This window comes from Bufo bufo, chromosome 5, assembly GCF_905171765.1.
Source record: "Bufo bufo chromosome 5, aBufBuf1.1, whole genome shotgun sequence".
NCBI classification, from domain to species: Eukaryota; Metazoa; Chordata; class Amphibia; order Anura; family Bufonidae; genus Bufo; species Bufo bufo.
In genome coordinates, this window is record NC_053393.1 from 361,056,965 (window position 1) to 361,079,429 (window position 22,465).

Genomic DNA, 22,465 nt, shown 5'->3' on the forward strand with positions numbered 1-22,465 from the left:
ATCGGTGATAACAGCCACTACCTAAGGCTTAACGGGCACCTTTGCACATGGTGGAGGACAATCTAGCTACAGGCAGCCTCACCATAAAGTATAGAAGACAGATTATCTACCTGTTCAAGGGCTTGGAAGATACAGAAATTATAGGACTAAGCATACCCGAAAAGAGTACTACAGAACCACAGCCTGAGTCAGAACCTAGCCAAACCTATTAACAGTGGATCAACAGAATTCCTCTAAATATCAAGAGACTGTATTCTGTCTGGATGTTTATGCTGCAACTAAAACCAGCTACAGTAAAAGTTGTGAGTTGTATCCTACCACTGTCTACCTCATTCTTCAATATCACTACAACTGGTTGTACCACCATAAACGGTACTGACGTCACGACAAATTTCATCAAGGGACCCAGCCGCCACAAGCACCCTAAACACCGCCGTCATCAAGGGCACCTCAACCTCCATCTAGGCTGGTGCTCCCCTACCACAGAGTGTGCCCCGGAGGATTTTGTGCTGTCTTCCTCATCACTGTGCTGCCGGCCCAGGGAGGCTTTCTGCTAACCGTGAGTAACCCGATGAACTGTATTATTACTTCCCCTCATCGGCCAACCGTGCACCTCACGTGTCACCCCTGCGGTTCTGGCACGCCACATGTGATCCTACCTATTATATGCCATTATGGCTGAGGTGAGGCCCCAACCCCTCGCCCCCCTAGGCAGCTCTGCAGGTGGAGGCAACCAGTCCTACTCACATTCTAGGACAGGTTGCTGGCAACCATTTTAAATAATATCAGGAGAACCCCTTTAAGACATAGTGAGATAGTGAAGTCTTACCATAAACTTTTGTAATTTGTATTTACTTCATTCTACAGAATAAATCTACATAAAATGGTAAAAGCTACATTTTATAGCTGAATTATGGGATAAAAAACATATGTGCAATTATTTTTTATTAAGAATTTTGTTCTACTTGTTTTCTGCAGCCTGCATGTATTCTCACGTATTGCAGGCTGCTCATTCCTGTTCAGTGTGAAATCCATCAGACGCTCTCTCTGATATCACAAGTCAAACAGTGTAATGGACCTAAAATACTGTCTGCTTTCAAAGGCAACAAGAACTGTTAAATTGGCAGCATTAAATGACTTAACTCTAAATCAGTATAGAAGCAAGCAAACAAAGTATTAAGAGTTATGCTACTTGTGGCCAAGTCCCGCTGAAGTCAGATATTGGCTGCAGTGGAGCATGTGACCATGACCATGCAGCACCAGATGTAAACACTACAGGGACTGGAACATGGACACAATGAAGGCAACACGGAGGACCATAGCATTGGGCAGCAGGTAAATATGAATCTTATTATTCCCAGAGAAGCCCTTTAAAGGCCACTGGTCTAAGAAAGACTGCAAAAGGTTTGAATCTCAATACAGTATGTTGACTAAAAGCACAGTTTTCAGTTCATGATGTATTAATCACAAATATATATGTATATACAGTATGTCCATACTCTGGAAGAAACCATAAATATTTCAGAGTGCACTTTCTGTATACTTCATAGTTACGCCCATACTATTCTTATTGCCCAAGCAACAACCTGCTGTCTTGCTGTTATTAAACTATTATAAGAAACAGTAGGAGGTTCCTTCCAAAAACTCAAGGATAAATAAAAAAGCCTTTCACTTTGGTTACAGAATCTTAAACGTCTTCTCTTGTTACAGAGCGCAAATCTTCAACTCCTTCTACTGCCGGCAGATTATTATCCCACAACACTGACATTTGTGATGCTGAATGTAGAATTGATTTTCTCGGGTGATCCTATGTGTTTTCATAGATTACAGTATCTAATGTGATACCCCAAAATTACAACTGGGGGATGTAAATCTAAAATCAGCTCCTATGAACTTTGCTGAAAGTTCTTTCCACAATCGTTTCCAGTCTAAACTCTATCAAGGGCCAATTATTCTTAGCGTGCAGAGCATAACTCCTGCTAATCAGGAGAATATGCCTGAAAACTAGCAGGAGGGAGATGGAGCGACATAAATATATAATGAAATGGAACATAACACAATGCCACAAATCAGCCAAGAAGGGCAAAAAAAACAACGTAGTAATAAAACACAGAATACTAATTAGCTTGACAACATGATATTTATAGCGCCAGTGAAGACATACAGTACTTTTAAAGTTTGATGGGGATTTTTTTTTTTCCTGTAACCTCTTTGTTATTGTCTGTGCTACTTTGTAATACAATCAGTGTCTGAGGTATGAAGGACCCACCAGGGAATCTATTTGCTAGGGATTATTTCACAGCATAAGGCCTCATGCACACGACCGTGCCGTTTTTTGCGGTCCGCAAAGCGCGGATCTGCAAAAAACGGAAGGCGCCCGTGTTGCCTTCCCCAATTTGCGGAACGGAACGGGTGTCGGCAATATATTCTTGTCCGCAAAGCGCGGACAAGAATAGGACATGTTATATTTTTTTAGAGGGGACGCGGAACGGAGCCACGGATGCGGACAGCACACGGAGTGCTGTCCGCATCTTTTGCGGCCCCATTGAAATTAATGGGTCCGCATCCGAGCCGCCAAAACGGCGGTCGGATGCGGACCCAAACAACAGTCGTGTGCATGAGGCCTAAATGAAAGTACATTGTTTGTAATGCAAGCAATTTGTATTCTGAGTTTGCGGATGTTTGAGAAATATAATTTGAACTTTAGCAGAAAATAAAGCCATTTTGCCTTTAGTGTCAAACATACCAAGAAACTGATGATTGGTAAAATAATTTGGCAAGCTTGATGGCCAGTCCAAACCTGATGATAACTACCCTTTAGTAAAGCATTTTAAAAACAAAATACCTTTGAAAGATTTCTTTCAAATAACAGTTAGAAACCTTGTTTGTACATGTTTAAGAAATGTAATCCATACCTTCAGGGGAAGAACCTCTTTGTTAATTCCAAAGAAGTATGCCATGGCTTTCGTCCATGAACACAGTCCTGCCACGTTTCCACACACATTTTTGGCAGATTCAAGGTTATAGTCTTCCATATCTATGTATGGCTCTAAAAGTTCTACCATTTCCTCGGTGATCGTGTCCTACAAAAGTACATTTAAAATAAAACATTTAAAAGCACAGCCCATCCTAATTCATAATGCTATAAATAAGTTTTGGGAAAATCAGATTTAGCTAAAAAAAAAATTTAATTTCCTGGATTTCTCTCTCAGAAATAGGAAGTAGTTAGTCAGTCAGTTAGAAGTGAGGGAGATCCATGTTGAAGTTGGGCCTGCAGAGATAGGCAGAGACTCTGTAAAGACTGCTGACTGCACCATGGACCTGCTCTGGATGGCTGCAACTGACTGGACTGCTCGAGAAAGTTCTCTCCCCTGATGAGTACTGTCCCCTGAGTAACACAAGTGGTTGTGGACCAAGTGGTTGTTGGAGACTGCAATGTGGCCCAAACCTAATACTCTGGAGGGAGAAGGACACATAGGTTGTGACCCTGCTAGACAAGTAATGCCTTGCACCCACTCATAAAGTGTGTACTGTAGCCTGGGGAAAGATGTTGTCCTATTGCTAGTGGCAACCATCTGACAAGCCTGGAGTGAGTACACAGTGAGTACACAAAGCATCTGTCCTCTCTCTAGGTGCTACCACCTGGTACAAGTACCCTGTGTGTGGAGTGAGTGCCCTGCTGAGTAACAACCCCTTGTAAAGTCTAGAGATTGTTCTTCTACCTATGTAAACTGTCTGTGAAGTCTAGAAATGGTCCTGTTACCTGTAGCAACCATCTTTGGAGTACAAAATCTATTGCTCTTCTTTCTAATGACATCTGCTTGTCATGTAAAGAGACTGATCTGTTACTGTCAGCAACTGCCAGTGGAGTTACTTAATCAACTACATGTAGAGACTGTTCTGTTGACATTAGAAACCAAGTCCAGTGGCACGCAATCCTGTGTGTGTAACTATCAAGCTATGTGCAACCATTAAGTGTGTGTGCTCTGTGAGAGACAGTAATCATATGCTTGTTGCCTCAATTTTAGTAAACCACTGTTTAAGCTAAACTTTGTTGATACACTGCACCATATTCGAGTGGGCTACTATGCACCGGTCATAAGCTACATCCATAAGTTTCTCACTCTATTACAAGCTCCATCCAGGTATATGCATATGGTAAAATAATTTTATAATCTACTCCTAGAGCAGTGCTTGAAAGTTTGTAAACCCTTAAGAATTTTCTATATTTCTGCATAAATTTTACCTAAAACTACATCAGATTTTTACACAAGTTCTAAAACTAGATAAAGATAAAGTAAACAGATGAGTCTAAAATAAACTCGCTTATTGAAGAAAATTATCCAATATCACATAAGTGTCAAAAGTAAGTGAACCTTTAAGATTAGCAGATAGTTTAGGCTACTTTTACATCTGCATTTTTGCAGGATCCATCATGCATCAGCAAAAACGCTTCTGTTAGGATAACACAACCGGCGGCATTCGTTATGAACGGATCCAGTTGTATTATCTCTAAAATAGCCATGACGGATCTGGCACTAAAACCATTGTAAGTCAATAGGTGCCGGATCCGTTTTCCTTTTTGACTTACATGGTGTTTTATGCCGGATCCGTCTTGCTCCGCATCCCATGACACACTTAAAAATGTTCATGAGTCCACTAGCAGGACTACATTGAACAACAATGGTGTGAATGACAGGACTGCAAGAAGAAATCTGCTCTCCAAAAAGAACATTGCTGCCTGCCTGCAGTTTACTAAAGATAAAAGTTTTATAATAGCATATGGGAATGTTATATTAATTGCCTTGTTGTAGGTTATGGTAATTGAGATGAAATAATTAAAAAATTTAAAAAGATAAGAATTTTGTGACAGATGAGCTAAATAAAGATTTCATATAAAACTGTCGTCTGTCTCCATTCCATGAAAACAAATACAGCATTTTAAGTATGTAGTTATATAATATACAGCAAAACCAGTGAGTTCTGAGCCCTCACAAGTCTGGCACATAACCTATAGCACTTATATGGACTGGACTCTTCCAAATTATGAGAACATTGGATTTTCATTTTGGAATTAACTATCATTCATGATTGCTAGAAGAGGAACATACTAGATGTGCGCTTGTATCACAATGTTAGTATAAAAAAAATTGTTGATCCACAAACCTTTCGAAACTCTAGTAATGAGTTCAGAAATCCAGAATTATTCATTAGTTTCTGAGCCTCTCCCCAGGAAGGTTTCACACACGGTCGCTCAGGGTCGGCTGTCACTGGATCAATCTTTCTTTGAAACAGCAGCAAGACACAGTCCATGATTCTCATAATTAAATGGGGAGGTCTTCCCAATTTACGAACAGTTGAGATATCAGCAGGCTTGATAGTCTAAAAGATATTGTTAGAGTTGGTTTCCATTTAGCAGGTCATGTTAAATTGGTGAAGCTAGCTACATAAAAAGATGCTTATGCATAAAATCACCTGTTCTAATCAATTCTGTCACCTAACTTTGTCAGGTCTACATGCAATTATTATTTTTTAGAAATAAATAAAAATCTACATAAGGGTATGTGCAACCAATTTGTGTTTCTGCTCCAATGCATCTAAAATTAAACTGAGACCCTTTGCTAACGATTGAGACTACTATCAAGCCACAGTGCAGTCCACCTTCAGTTGCAATCATGTGGACTGCAGGATCAGACTATTTGCAAGGTTTGTAGTCTGTGGCCGTAGAGACACACAGGCCAGCATTACACAGTCACATTGTTAGTACAATTGAAAAAAGACATATATCCATGAAGTTCAGCCAAGGGATGGGAGAAGATGTAGATGACGGGAAGGGGAGTAAGAAATCAGAATTCTACCCATTTCACAAACATTAATGTTATTTAATTCTAAGAATTCATCGGAGCCTTTTTTTAAACTGTCCACTGTTCCTGCTGTGACCACGTCCTGAGGTTGACTATTCCACAGATTCACAGTTCTATGGTAAAGAAGCCTTGTTGCCTGTGGAGACTTAACCTTTTTTTCTTCAGACAGAGGCATTTCCTCTTGTCTTTTGAGGGGATTTTACACGGAAAAGCTTTTCAACATATTTTCTGTATAGGCCATTTATATATTTGTACAGGTTAATCATGTGCCTCCTTAGATGTCTCTTCTCAAGACTAAATAAAACTAATTCTTTTAGTCTTCATAACTAAGACCCTCCATGACCCTTATCAGTTTAGTCACTCTTCTCTATACTTTTCCAGCTCCAGGGCATCCCTTCTATGGACTGCTGCCCAGAACCGAACTGCATATTCCAGATGAGGATAAGCCGCATTCACAAAAAAATATCATATTATTAATCAAGGCTTTTTACAGATTTTCTATATTTTTTATGTGTAATAGGTTGCAAAAGTGCTCCTTGATTTTATGATTGTTTGGTATCCAGAAAGTTATATTAGTACTGCACATCATAGCACTGTATTCCACAGTTAGGTCAATGTGACCACATGCAAATGTTTACTGCGTTTGGTTTTAGCTACATTTCACCATGTGGTATCATTTACTCATGTAGACACTGGCCATATAGGTATTTGAATGGACTTCTGTCAATGTCTAGAATTACACAAAATGTGGACCGAAATGTCAAAAAGTATAGGGAATTTCTAAGTACTCTTTTCACTCTTGCTTGAAACAGACCAATTTTAGTACTCTGTGAACCTATCTTGTGCATCAAAAAATGTTTCAATGCACTGTAAAAAAAAAATTAAAAAAGTAATTTACCTGCAGAGCTGCTTCAGCTTCTTCCAAGGCAGGCCTGGCCACTTCCAGCTTCTCTTCAGCTGATGCCTTGGCTACTGCAATTTCATCCACAATAGCCTGGGCTTTGTCTTTCACCTTCTGCACTTGCATCTTTACTTTTTCCGCAGCTTGCGCTTTCAGAGTCACCTCCTGCAGAACCTCATCTGCTTTTTTAGATGCGACATCAAGGTCTTTTTCTTTGACTGCAAGCTCTTTTGACAACTGACTGACAGACACTTCAGCCTCCATCAATTTTGCAAGACCTGAGAAAAATAATTATGCAAGATTAAAAATGCAGAATCTAATATATATAGTTGAAGTAGATCTGCCTTGGCATTCTGCAAGCAGCATGTTACAGCCGATTGTACTTTGTGAAAAAAGATGCAGTACAATGTACTAATTTAGTGACTAATGCCTTATTTACACAAACGTATGCGATTTGTGTCTATTAAAAAGAATATGACAGTTTGGAATCCAAATGGATATTCATGTTGCATCTTTCTGTGTCCATTTTTACACTCATTAGTCATCAATTTTACTTGCCCATGTAAAAAAAACGGTTTCCTGGTTATTCTTTCCTCTGTTGCTTAGCAGCAGAAGTGTGAAAAACAGCACCTGGATGACGATTGCATGCCACTCTAATAGACTTTAATGGGTGAGTCTGATCCGCAATAAGGGACTCTGCAGAATACGGCATGTCGTGAGTTTTTCCAAAATGTACCTGGTCTGCTAAAAAAAAAAACACTGACTTGTCCATGTCCATGTGCTGTCTGTTATTAAACCATACATCACATGGACATAAAATAGTTTTATGTGAATAAGGCCTAATGCTAGTTTCACACTAGCGTTAGAGCTCTCTGGCAGGCTGTTCCGGATGTTACCGCATGCCCGCCGGACCCCATAGTCTATAATGGGATCCGGCAGAGATACAACCGCCACTTCTCTGTCAGAACAGCCTGCAGGAGTGCTCTATCGCTGAAGTGAAAGAGGCCTAAGTCAATTAATTCCCTATTCAATTGAGGTCTATGAGTCCAGAGGATGTTCTAACTCACAAAACTGACAGCTCATGCCGCAAAGGCGGTAAATGAAATCAATTTCACTGACAAATCATTTTCCGCAAAACCATATATGAATCTGCTCACCTCCTCCTGCTGCAGATAAGACACCATATTAAGACAAATTCATTTTAGGTATAGAACAAATCAAAATTATTTCCTGTATTACTATTGTCTGAAGATTTATTTTCTTAATCTCTGACCTGCTGCCTTCTTTACAATCAATTTATGTAGCTAGTAGCTATTTACACTGTACATGTTAAAACACGACAATGAAAGAGTTCTCTTCTATGCTCCTGCTAAGCAAACACTAATTTCTTGAACAGTTTCTCAGATTGTCGTCAGAACTTTGCATTGTCATGTCCACAGTAAATTGAAACTCGAGAGGAAAGAAATGTCCAAATATAAAACTTCTGTAAAGTATGGTAAAAAAAAAAAAGAACATATAATGTACCTGTTTTCATGCGATTGGACAGATTACCAACATATTCAAATTTCTCTCCATATATTGCTTTGTATCCAGCAATGAATGACAAATATGACTTTGGAGTGACATATGTCTGACGCCTGTATCTTTCAAAGTATTCAACACACTTTTCTGCCACTATATCCTGAAATGTACCCATTGTGTTCACCACGCTTCTCTTCACCTCATCTGTGCATTCTATTTTATAAGAAGCTAAGAAGTAATGGGCCACAGCGACCAAAGCATCCCGTGGCCACCGCTGGAACCAGTCCATGGTACATCCAGAAATCAGGCCAGGAAACTTAAGAGCTCTTGTTCTGAACTTTTCTCCAACAGGTGAGAAGCACAGCACAACATGTAAATTGCTGCGGACACGAGACAGGAAGTAGTCATAAAGGTTTTCAGCAGTTGGAGCACGTCTTGGATATTCTTTCTTCATGATCGGTACTAGATCTTGGGTGATTTCATCAATCTCATCCCTTGCAAACAAGTTGGACACTTCTCCTGAAGCCAGAACATTATTCATGTACTCTAAAAAGGATTCGTCCTTAATTTCATTGTCAGTAAATATGAAGGTAATTCCTTTTCCCTTTTGGCCTGCTGTGCGGTATAATAACTTCAGATCATCAAGAAGATTGTTCGTACCATATGTTCTGCAATAAATCGGATATATAAATGTGTTTTAATGGAGTTATACAAATTTTTAACAAACACAAAAGGCACAAAATTTAGTGTCTTGAAGTGCAGAACATTATATTGCCACTTAACACCACACAAGGGGATGCTGTGTTTTCCTGGTATTTTACACACATTCTTAATATTTTTACATCAGATATAGGCCATGATTTTATATACAGGCGAAACTCGAAAGATTAGAATATCGTGCAAAAGTCTATTTATTTAAATAATGCAAATTAATAGGAATTGCATTAATGCAGCTTAAAATTAAAATATTGTGAAAAGGTTCAATATTCTAGGCTCAAAGTGTCACACTCTAGTCAGCTAATTAATCCATACCCCCAGAGAAAAGGGTACCTCAAAATTAAAACTTTGGGGTTTCATAAGCTGTAAGCCATAATCATCGAAATTATAACAAAGGCTTGAAATATCTCGCTTTGCATGTAATGAGTTTCACCTTTTAACCCCTTAAGGACCGGGCTCATTTTCACCTTAAGGACCAGGCCATTTTTTGAAAATCTGACTACTTTATGTGTGAATAACTTTAAAACGCTTTTACTAATCCAGGCCATTCTGAGACAGATTTTTCGTCACATATTGTACTTCATGACACTGGTAAAATGGAGTAAAAAAAAAATTCATTTTTATTTATAAAAAAAATACCAAATTTACCCAAAATTTTGAAAAATTTGCAAATTTCCAAGTTTCAATTTCTCTACTTCTATAATACATATTAATACCGCCAAAAATAGTTATTAATTAACATTCCCCAAATGTCTACTTCATTTTTGGATCATTTTGGGAATGCCATTTTATTTTTTGGGGACGTTTAGAAGCAAATCCAAAACCCACTTTTTAAGGACCAGTTCAGGTCTGAAGTCACTTTGTGAGGCTTACATAATAGAAACCACACAAAAATGCCCCCATTTTGGAAACTACACCCCTCAAGGTATTCAAAACTGATTTTACAAACTTTGTTAACCCTTTAGGTGTTCCACAAGAGTTATTGTCAAATGGAGATGAAATTTCAGAATTCAAATTTTTGGGCAAATTTTCTATTTTAATAAATTTTTCAAGTAACAAAGCAAGGGTTAACAGCCAAACAAAACTCAATATTTATTGCCCTGATTCTGTAGTTTATAGAAACACCCCATATGTGGTTGTAAACTACTGTACGGGCACACGGCAGGGCGCAGAAGGAAAGGAACACCATATGGTTTCTGGAAGGCAGATTTTGCTGGACTGGTTTATTTACACCATGTCCCATTTGAAGCCCCCATGATGCACCCCTAGAGTAGAAACTCCAAAAAAGTGACCCCATTTTGGAAACTACGGGATAAGGTGGCAGTTTTGTTGGGACTATTTTTAGGGTACATATGATTACATATGATTTTTGGTTGCTCTATATTACATTTTTGTGAGGCAAGGTTACAAAAAATAGAAATTCTGAAATGTCCTCTCCATTTGCCAATAACTCTTGTGGAACACCTAAAGGGTTAACAAAGTTTGTAAAATTCGTTTTGAATACCTTGAGGGGTGTAGTTTCTATATAACAAAACAATAACAAACACAGGTGCACTCTGCAGTCTCACTAAATCCTCAAACTGATTTTAAAATTGAGAGATTAGTCAACATGTCCTACGGTGTAGAACATGTCTAAGCCCGGACACCACGACAAGGTTTCTCAAGTAGCCCGGGACCCTACACTCTCCTACCTGAGCCGTATGGGCGATACCAGGAGCCAGTGGGCAAATTACAGGAGCATAAGGCCGACTCACAAACAACTCACCAGTTACCTCCAGCATGTGGCCATGCTTGCATACGGCTCCGGTAGGAGAGTGTAGGGTCCCGGGCTACTTGAGAAACCTTGTCGTGGTGTCCGGGCTTAGACATGTTCTACACCGTAGGACATGTTGACTAATCTCTCAATTTTAAAATCAGTTTGAGGATTTAGTGAGACTGCAGAGTGCACCTGTGTTTGTTATTGTTTTGTTATATTGTTATATTAATTATGACATCCGCACTTGTTACCTTGTGTAGGATGTCTATTGTGGTACTTGTGGTTCGCCGCGGGCATCCTCCATTGTATGCATTTTGCTGGGGATTGCCATTAGCAACGGGCCACAAGTGCAGGATTTGCTCCCCTATATATATGCACAACTGCATGTGGGTTTGAGCACCTCCTGCTAATGCCAACCTGTCTTCTTAGGGTGTAGTTTCTAGAATGGGGTCATTTTTGGGTGGTTTCTATTATGTAAGCCTCACAAAGTGTAGTTTCTTAGATGGGGTCACTTTTGTGGAGTTTCTACTCTAGGGGTGCATTAGGGGGGCTTCAAATGGGACATGGTGTCAAAAAAACAGTCCAGCAAAATCTGCCTTCCAAAAACCATATGGTGCTCCTTTCCTTGTGTGCCCTGCCGTTTGTCCATACAGCATTTTACAACCACATATGGGGTGTTTCTGTAAACTACACAATCAGGGCAATAAATTTAGAGTTTTGTTTGACTGTTAACCCTTGGGCACCGTTTTTATTTTATTTTTTTGACTGTGTTCATTTGAGGGGTTAGGTCATGTGTTATTTTTTTAGAGCAGATTCTTACGGACGCGGCAATACCTAATATGCCTACTTTTTTTAATTTATTTTGGTTTTACACTATAATATCCTTTTTTAAACAAAAATAAATAAATTTTAGTATCTACATAGTCTGAGAGTCAGTTTTTTTTTTAGTTTCTAGCCGATTGTCTTAGGTAGGGGCTCATTTTTTGCGGGATGAGAGGACGGTTTTATTGGCACTATTTTGGGGTGCATATGACTTTTTGATCGCTTGCTATTACACTTTTTCGCTTTTTGTGATGTAAGGTGACAAAAAATAGCCTTTTTTACACCGTTTTTATTTCATTTTTTTGACTGTGTTCTTCTGAGGGGTGAGGTCATGTGGTATTTGTATAGTTCAGGTTCTTACGGACGCGGCAATACCTAATATGTATACTTTATTTATTTATTTTAGTTTTACAAAATAATATCATTTTTGAAAAAAAACTATTTTTTGTTTTAGTGTCTAAAGTCTGAGAGCCATAGATTTTTTATTTTTTTTCTGGGCGATTGTCTGTGGCCAAATAGAATTAAAAGTGGGGACGTGGATTATAAATTTAGTACTCCATGGAAGTGTGGTACTCCCTGAAGCAACCGTCAATGCAGAGGCCTGGATGATTGGGGCATGTGTCACACTGAGTGGTGGTATCCTTCCATATCCCCCTCCTGTGACACACTCTGCTCTTTTTTTGGGACTGTCCCTTCTTTCCAGTATGGCAATAGAAAAAAGAAAAATATAGCAGCACTACAAAAAATGAATATTGTTCCTTACTGTGGTGGTGCCCGCTGTGTCAAAAGCCAGTCTTATACTTCCCAAATCCAGATGCAATTGTAACAAAACTGCAGCACTCTCCAGCCTTGTTCCTTTCAAACTTTTATTCACCAGTACAAAAAATGCGACGTTTCGATCTGTGTGATCTTTCTCAAGCAAGAGAAAGATCACACAGATCGAAACGTCGCATTTTTTGTACTGGTGAATAAAAGTTTGAAAGGACCAAGGCTGGAGAGTGCTGCAGTTTTGTTACAATTGCATCTTTCCAGTATGGGGGACCACACCTGGAAAGTGTTGGCCAGGGACGATCCGGACGCCTCCAGTTCCCGAGGTACTCCGGCCTGCTCTTTCCCGGTCAGAAAAAATAAGCGCTTGAGGACTGCCTCATAGAACTGGAGGAATTTCCCTGCGTTTCCAGCGCTCTGGGACAGCACAAAAGAGTTGTAAAAGGCAACCTGTACCAAGTAGACTGCAACTTTTTTGTACCATGCCCGGGTTTTGCGCATGGCGTTATATGGCTTGGGGACTTGATCAGAGAGATCAAATCCTCCTATATACCGATTGTAGTCCATGATACAATCGGGCTTGAGGACCGTTGCCGTGGTATCTCTCACAGGGACAGGAGTGATGCCATTACCATGAATTGCGGACAGTACAAGGACATCCCTCTTGTCCTTATATCTGACCAGCAACAGGTTTCCACTGGTAAGGGCACGGGTCTCACCCCTGGGGATAGGTACCTGGAGGGGGTGGGTAGGGAGGCCACGTTGATTTTTTCGCACGGTCCCACAAGCGGACGTGGATCTGGCACCGAGGGACTGGAACAAGGGGATACTAGTATAAAAGTTATCCACGTACAGGTGGTAACCCTTATCTAGCAGTGGGTGCATAAGGTCCCACACAAGTTTCCCACTATCACCCAGAGTGGGGTGACATTCTGTGGGTTTAATACGGGAATCTCGCCTCTCGTACACACGAAACTTGTAAGTGGTACTCTCACAAAGTTTGTACAGCTTCACGCCATACCTCGCCCGCTTAGAGCGAATATACTGGCGGAAAATGAGTCTCCCCTTGAAATCAATGAGAGACTCATCAACAGCGACTCTCCTTTCCAGGTACATAGGCCTCCAAAAATTTGGCCCTGAAGTGATCGATGACCGGCCTGATTTTGTACAGGCGGTCATAGGCAGGATCACCTCGGAGGGGACATGCTGCATTATCTGCATAATGCAGGCATTTCCGAATAGCCTCAAAACGGGAATGTGTCATGGCCATACAGTAGAGTGGGGTCTGGTAGAGGACGTACCCACTTCAGTATTGCCTGACACTGGGTTTTTTGACTAGGCCCATGTGCAGCACAAGGCCCCAAAACGTCCTCATCTCGGCTGCACTGACCGGAGTCCAGCCACCGGCCCTAGCCAAAAAGGAGCCCGGGTGTTGAGCAATGAACTGTTGGGTGAACAAGTTTGTTTGCTCCACCATCAGATTCACAAAGTGGTCACTGAAAAAAAAAAATAAAAAAGTCATATTCACTGAAGCCCACTGTGGGAATCTGGATTCCTGGTTGGCCAACAAAGTTAGGAATCACGTACTCAAAATCTCCTGGGGTACACCAGACAAGTTCACCGGTAGGGGGCTCAGGTGGACTTATCTGGTGGGCCGGAAAACTAGTACGAGCCCCAGGGCGGCTCATACCAGTGTGGGCCACAGGGTCTCTGGCATGGGGGTCCCCTGGCTCCGACGCCTTGGGGGCTCATCATCATCACTAGATGATGAGGAGGACACAGATGACAAGAGGAAAGTGGGGTCATCCTCGTCCTCACTGGGGCTCTCGGAGTCGGGGACAAGCAGGGCGTATGCCTCCTTGGCCGAGAACGTCTGGCGGGCCTCAGGGGAGTGTGTGCGTGCGTGTGTAAAAAACTTTATTTAGTGTGCATGTGTGTGGGGGGATGGGTGTTCACGTTCAGTACCCTAACCAACCCTAAACCTAACAGAAAAAATAACTAAAACAAAATTTTAAAAGATTCAAAACTCGCTGATCAGCGGTGCGGTGGGCGATGCGCTAACAGTGGCCGGACGCTAAGAGTGCCGGCCACAGTCAGCGCACGCACACACAAAAAAAACGCTTACGCCACAAAAAATTTGTGGGGGGGGGAGCAGGGGGACAAGCTGCAGCACTCCTGGGGGGGTCTAGGGTCGCACAGCTGTGGACCCCAGACACCCGATCAGGGTGAAGCCCAAAAATAAAACTTTTTTTCCCCTTAAAACTATCCCTCAGTCTCCCTGCCTAATCTAACCTTTCCCTAAACCTGTCCCTGCGAACTTTTTAGTGCCAGATGGCACTATGCTGGCTCACATGGGGGTGCTGGGCTCAGAGGTGGACTGACAGGCTCCTCTCTCCACGGAAGCAGTGTAGAGGAGGAGAGCAGAGCTGGGGGAAGTTAACCCCCGCCCGCCTGTCCAGCCAATAGGATGCGATCCTGAGAGGTGATGTCTAAGGATGGTGATTGGTGGTGTATTATCACACCACCGATCACCATCCTATTCCGGATTATTGGGTCACCGGAGACCCGAATGACTTGGAAACGCAGCAAACCACAGGTCTGAATTGACCTGCGGTTTGCTGCGATCGCCGATACGGGGGGGTCACAGGACCCCCCTCGGCATTGTCATGTGGTGTCTGTAATGTGACTTGCAGCCTTCTGCATAGTACTTTCTTTCTACAAAGTTCTTCCTCTCTGAATTGAGCAGGACACACTTTCTGCCATTTTCTGTCCAGAACACATACCAGGCTCTCTGTCTACTACAGTGTAGGATCTATCATGCAGACTTAGAAAAACTTCCCCAGCTGTCTCTTGATTTTTGGTTCTCCCTGGGCAAATCTCTGGGCATGCATTTTAATGCTAGATTAATACACCCATACACACCAATATTCGATGATTAAACGCTTTTCTTAATTCAAAATGCCTTAAATTTTTAATTCTTTTGAAACTTGTATGCTTGCAAGATATAGCAGTAGAAACAGTAACTTCTTATATTTCAAGAATGAATTGGAAATGAACCCAATTCATACTTTACTTTATAACTCATGGGAGATATTGATCCTAGAGAGAGAATTTGAACATGAAGCGTCCTGTTAGGAGGATGCACAATTGTCTGTCCGCCTTCTGAATGTGAATGATTGGTACTGCAGTGTTCAGGTTTGGAGCAGTGATGATTGTGCAGGCTGAGATTTAAGAGCTTTCCATCCCTGGCACAGCGTGACTAGAACATTTAGAAAAATGAACTGAAGTGGGCTGTGGGGACAGAACTTAATCGATACTGTACTTTTGCACATAGTGCTGCACAGATACTTAGCACAGAAATCCCCTACAGTACATAAGAAGGGATGTCAGATAGTTACACAGGTCAGTATTTGTTCTATAGATGCAGTAATGAACAGGAATTAGCAATATAGAAGCTGCAGGATATTGCTGCAATTAATTATCTGTATTCTGGTGCTTAATTGCTCTTTTACTCCAGCAACCATGGAGTCTGAGCACACGACAGGTGAAATCTATATTTATGCTGAGAGGATACTGTGAGCACACACAATCTAGTCCCTCAAGATTATTATGATGTATTTATACCACATCAACACATTGACGTTAACATGGCTCTTTGGCAAGCTACGTCTGACTGCATGACCAGGATTCTACAAATAAAATGAGGGTAATGTATTAAACCTGCAGTCAGCTTTAAATTACGGTACACTCATTCTGTAAGTGTAGGGCGATAACTAACTATTCTAAAAATTGAACGAAGAGCACTCTCCTAGCTAAAAACTAAATATAACACATATGTGTAACATATATAGTCCTAGCAGCAAACATGCAATACATGAATGTTATGCAAGCGGGTGTGGACCCACTGCGCCACTGACTAGCTATACCCTGGAGGGGTGTGAGATAAGCAACTACTTGGTCTTTACTAGAGCCTCTGATAGTGAGGATAGGCTTGGACTGTTAGGGTAGTTGCCAGGTGCCACTCCAGAGCAGTCCCCGAGTCAGTGGCAGCTGACCAGGGGGTTAAAGATACTGGTGCAAGCACCGAGGGGAAGTACGTGGTCAGGAAGTTCGAAGTCAGCGCAGGCAGTGATCAAGCAAAGTCCGTAAATGAAGTCCAAGGTCACAGCCAGGCGGCAAACAAGCAAAATCCGATAAATCCAAAAGCAGGGTCCGGTACACAGAAAAGCAGAACTCCAAAAACACCTTCACACTAGGAACTAGACAAGCTAGTGACCATGAGTTGCTCAGGCATCTTCCTGGGGCAGGACCTTAAGGACCTTGCCATTTTTCACCTTAAGGACCAGGCTCATTTATTGCGGGATGAGATGACGGTTTGATTGGCATGATTTTGGGGTGCGTATGCCTTTTTGATTGCTTGGTATAGGATGTAAGGTGACAAAAAATAGCTTTTTTTAGCACAGTTTTTATAGATTTTTTTTACAGTGTTTACCAGACGGGGTGGATCATGTGATATCTTTATAGAGCAGGTTGTTACGCAAGCGGTGATACCTAATATGTCTGTTTTTTGTTTTGTTACAATTTTATATGTCTTTTTTTATTTATTGAAACTTACTTTTTTTTTGTCCCACTATGGGACTTCAACATTATAGGGACTGATCCCTGTTTCAATGCAGCACAATACATCTGTACACTGCGTGCAGAATTATTAGGCAAATGAGTATTTTGACCACATCATCCTCTTTATGCATGTTGTCTTACTCCAAGCTGTATAGGCTCGAAAGCCTACTACCAATTAAGCATATTAGGTGATGTGCATCTCTGTAATGAGAAGGGGTGTGGTCTAATGACATCAACACCCTATATTAGGTGTGCATAATTATTAGGCAACTTCCTTTCCTTTGGCAAAATGGGTCAAAAGAAGGACTTGACAGGCTCAGAAAAGTCAAAAATAGTGAGACATCTTGCAGAGGGATGCAGCACTCTTAAAATTGCAAAGCTTCTGAAGCGTGATCATCGAACAATCAAGCGTTTCATTCAAAATAGTCAACAGGGTCGCAAGAAGCGTGTGGAAAAACCAAGGCGCAAAATAACTGCCCATGAACTGAGAAAAGTCAAGCGTGCAGCTGCCAAGATGCCACTTGCCACCAGTTTGGCCATATTTCAGAGCTGCAACATCACTGGAGTGCCCAAAAGCACAAGGTGTGCAATACTCAGAGACATGGCCAAGGTAAGAAAGGCTGAAAGACGACCACCACTGAACAAGACACACAAGCTGAAACGTCAAGACTGGGCCAAGAAATATCTCAAGACTGATGAAATGAGTGTGAGACTTGATGGGCCAGATGGATGGGCCTGTGGCTGGATTGGTAAAGGGCAGAGAGCTCCAGTCCGACTCAGACGCCAGCAAGGTGGAGGTGGAGTACTGGTTTGGGCTGGTATCATCAAAGATGAGCTTGTGGGGCCTTTTCGGGTTGAGGATGGAGTCAAGCTCAACTCCCAGTCCTACTGCCAGTTTCTGGAAGACACCTTCTTCAAGCAGTGGTACAGGAAGAAGTCTGCATCCTTCAAGAAAAACATGATTTTCATGCAGGACAATGCTCCATCACACGCGTCCAAGTACTCCACAGCGTGGCTGGCAAGAAAGGGTATAAAAGAAGAAAATCTAATGACATGGCCTCCTTGTTCACCTGATCTGAACCCCATTGAGAACCTGTGGTCCATCATCAAATGTGAGATTTACAAGGAGGGAAAACAGTACACCTCTCTGAACAGTGTCTGGGAGGCTGTGGTTGCTGCTGCACGCAATGTTGATGGTGAACAGATCAAAACACTGACAGAATCCATGGATGGCAGGCTTTTGAGTGTCCTTGCAAAGAAAGGTGGCTATATTGGTCACTGATTTGTTTTTGTTTTGTTTTTGAATGTCAGAAATGTATATTTGTGAATGTTGAGATGTTATATTGGTTTCACTGGTAAAAATAAATAATTGAAATGGGTATATATTTGTTTTTTGTTAAGTTGCCTAATAATTATGCACAGTAATAGTCACCTGCACACACAGATATCCCCCTAAAATAGCTAAAACTAAAAACAAACTAAAAACTGCTTCCAAAAATATTCAGCTTTGATATTAATGAGTTTTTTGGGTTCATTGAGAACATGGTTGTTGTTCAATAATAAAATTAATCCTCAAAAATACAACTTGCCTAATAATTCTGCACTCCCTGTATTGTACTGCATCGACTAGTGTATTACACAGTGTAATACACTGATAGTCTGCCTATGAAACCCAGCCTGGGGGCTGGGCCTCATAGGCCTCCATACATGCCAGGCCAGGCCCCATACATGCCAGGCCCCGAGGCCTTGGAATGGCTTGGGGCTGCCATGGCAACCATCGGTTCCCCGCCACCGCAGTGCGGGGACCTGATGGCTAAGGAGAGGGAGCGCAAACCTCCCATATGCCGCGGTCAGTGCTGACCGTGGCATATGAGGGGTTAATCCACCGGCATCGGCGTCATCACCGATGCTGGTGGATGCAGCAGAGATCTCAGCCGCTGATCGCGGCACCACACGTGGGGGGGAGGAAGGACGGCAGGACCAGAATGCTCGTCCTGGGGCGCAAAGTAACGGCTATGTAGGACGAGCAGTCACGTCCTGGGTCCTTAAGGAGTTAAATACTTCCTGCAATCCAGTTATAGGCTGGGGAGACAGAGGGCGTGTACGTGCTGCCTCACAAGGGAGGAGAGACACACCCATACAAGCCCTAACAAACCAGTACAGGACTCAAGCAGGAAGTAAGCACTGGCATGGAGCACAGATACAATAGTTAAGCTACCTGCTGCCCACACTTGTCAGCACGGCGCGTGGCAGCAGGAGGGAAAGAGGGAGCCTGTGCCTGCGGGTAGAGGAAGCAGCGCTGGCACAGATCACTGGGCTAACAATCAAACATAAGCATCTTACAAATCTAACTATGGTGATCCCTTTGGGCTACTGAAAATCCCCAGCAGGAGAATACTGAGCCCACCTATTCCATTGCAATTTATTTTAATATCCCACCATTCATTGAGGTGTCCTGGCTACCAGGTGGAAGTAAAATGAGGAGCACAAACCAGTGCTAGATAGTGGGGTTTTCTTTTCTTTTGGGAGTAGGCGTTTCAGAACTCTGAGGGTGCATATACAGGTGACAGCACTATATGTACACAGGACTACACATATACAGCCCTGTCACCCAGGAACTCGGTCACGTATCAGCTAGCAGAAGTCTAAGTAAATTCATTTTGTGCCATCTTTTTCAGCTCAGCTATGGTTGTATTCACTGGGGAGTGTGAAAGAATCTCTACTGAATCATTTCTTTAAACTGAATTTCTGGTATAATGGAGTAACCCATTGTAAATTTATAAAGTATAATTTTGCCTAACTTATTTCCAGTACCATTATGAATTTTTACCTAGTTCCCTTTGGCGTTAAGCACTACAGGAAAGATAATCATAGTAACATTAGAAGAAACAGGTTTCCTGTTTGCACACAAACCTGTGCACTTGTGGTCTGACGGCTTGTTCTTTTTTAAATCATATTCTATGTATTTTACCCAAATACTTTAATGGTTAAAAATTACAAAAGGTAAATTTACACATCGGGTGCGTCCAAATGTTTAATAAACTATGTATGGTAAATCTGCAGCACTTTACAATACCATGAAAAGTGGATAATATTTTAAGAGATGTCATCCATATGCTGCGAAAAAATCTGCCGCATAGATTGACCTGCAGTGCAAATTTATAAATCTGCGGCATGTAAATTTATGCTGTGGACTTCTACCGTAGATTTCATCGTGGGTGAAATTTGCAACAATTACTGCAGTACAAATTCTGCCTTTGTGTGGCCATACTGGACACTTTACCACCTACTGTGACATGCACAGTGATGCGCCAATGAGTGTAGACCGCTGAGAGAATGAGGGGTGGGTATAATATGTTTTCTAAAGACATTGTAGAGGCTGTCTGGGATGTTAAATTACATCAGTGAACCACTTCAACTAAAAAGGAATTCTCTGCAAAACAGAAAAAAGGGAAAAAAAATTCACCAGAAAAAAAAATATGTCCCTGGGTTACTGTTGTTTGCAAAAGGTCTGGATGCTACAACACTTTACAGCAACAATGTCCACATAAACTACAACTCTCAGCATGCCCTGAGAGCTGTATGATGTGCGGGAATGATAGAAGTTGCAGTTTTGCAACAGCTGGAGGGCCGCTGGTTGGACATCCCTGCTTTACAGTGAGTAAAGACAAGTTGAGATGTTTTTCTTTCCATTTTTTGTACGGCCCATTTATATATTTGTATAGGTTAATCATGTCCCCCCTTAGACCTCTCTTCTCAAGACTAAATAAATGTAATTCTTTTAATCTTTCTTCATAACGAAGACCCTCCATGCCCCTTATCAGTTTAGTCGCTCTCCTCTGTACTTTTTCCAGCTGCAGAGCATCCTTTCTATGGACTGGTGCCCAGAACTGAACTGCGTATTCCAGATGAGGCCGCACCAACACTTTGTAAAGTGGTAATATCACATCCCTGTCTCGGTGATGAAACCTTCTTTCTTCTAGAACTAGAGGATGCCTTCTTGTCATGGTTACAGATCTAGGTATAAAAAGATCCTCAGCACGGTCTCTGTGCTGTCCATTTGTATACTGTGATTGAACCTTTTTCCAGAGTAAACAAACCCAAGTTTGTTAACCAGTCTTGGTACTTTTTAACAAAACTGATCTGTAAGTTATGTAATATACTGCATTCTCCTGGTCTGGATGGACCTTTTAAAGAGTGTTGTATAACAATGCTTCAATTCCAGACAGAATTGTCGTTCAGCTACTTGTAATATTGCTTTCTATCTGGATAGGTTTTTGTTCGGATTTCATTTAATCTATCCACTACCTTGTTTACCCTACAATCTATCTCCGATCTTCCTTCTTTCTCTTGTCCTAGCCCCTTCCTCTTTTTTGTTTAGCTTGTTATTTTGTTTGCTTAAAAATGAATACAAGCATATTTAAAAATACTGATCCATAATCTTCAATGTGGGGTCATATTTCAAAATGCTTATGGAAAATAGCAGGAGAATAACTATTGGCGGTGTGCAGATTGCAGTCTAATCTGAGCCCAACAGCCACACTGTTAGATAACTAGAAACTTGCAATTTCCATTGCATATCATAATTGGGGAGCTGTTACAGATTTTGTTTTCATTGGAACTCTGGAGATTAAAGTTATGCCTGTGAGAATGGTGATTTAGAAGTCAACATCTAAGTAATTTTCATAATTACATTCATCACATAGACAGCCCTATTATGTCAAAAACCTTAAAGAACATCTGTCAGCATGATCAACCCAATTAAACCAGGCATAGCGAGGGTTGATCATGCTGAGTAAAATGCTATCTTTCTGTAGGGCAAACTGCTACAGCGATATCTTTAATTTTAGATTTATGGCTTGTGCAATTGATCTGATGCTTCTACCCAAGCTCAAGAAGCAGCGTCTGATCCACTGCCCAAGCACTGAGTCACCGAGTCGACTCTTCTCAGGTGCGAGAACACAGGTCTAGATAATATTTAGCTCTGTCAAACAAAGGGCAGAGGGAAGTATGCAGAGCACAGGGGTATTGTGTTAATGATGCTCCAAGCGCTGCAGCCAACCCTGTGGTGCTCTAAATTTGTAGGTTGCATACATGTAGATATAAAAACAAAGATATAACTGCCGCCGTTAACCCTACAGAAAAAAGAAAGGTATCATTTCAGTAAGCATGTTCATCCCTACCAGGCAATATGCCTGGTTTAATAGGGTTGGTCATGCGGACAGATCCTCTTTAATTAGTAGTGCCAAAAATGTGTATCTGAAAGTAGAACAGTCATTCCTGTCAAGTATACTGTATGTGAACCATATTATTTTATATCATGAAGATAATGGTGAACTTGAATATGTGTTTTTTTCCCATAAAGAATTCATAGACCCCTTGAATTACCGTAATTCCCCATTTATTTCAAGGGCTAATAATAAGGGCTAATAAAATCAAAGGTATCTCTAGATTGGATTGGTCCCAATACCTGCAACTGTGAGGTTGGGGTGTTGT

General features: G+C 41.5%; 1 protein-coding gene across 1 annotated transcript in view; it reads right to left on the reverse strand.

Moving 5' to 3' along the window:
• The window catches only part of LOC121001312 (dynein heavy chain 5, axonemal-like), a 304,445-nt gene that overhangs the window by 67,246 nt on the left and 214,734 nt on the right, over positions 1 to 22,465 (reverse strand). Inside the window, 4 exon segments of the mRNA XM_040432320.1 lie at positions 2,916 to 3,083; positions 5,167 to 5,382; positions 6,763 to 7,043; positions 8,290 to 8,954. Of these exon segments, the coding sequence (XP_040288254.1) occupies positions 2,916 to 3,083; positions 5,167 to 5,382; positions 6,763 to 7,043; positions 8,290 to 8,954 (1,330 nt within the window).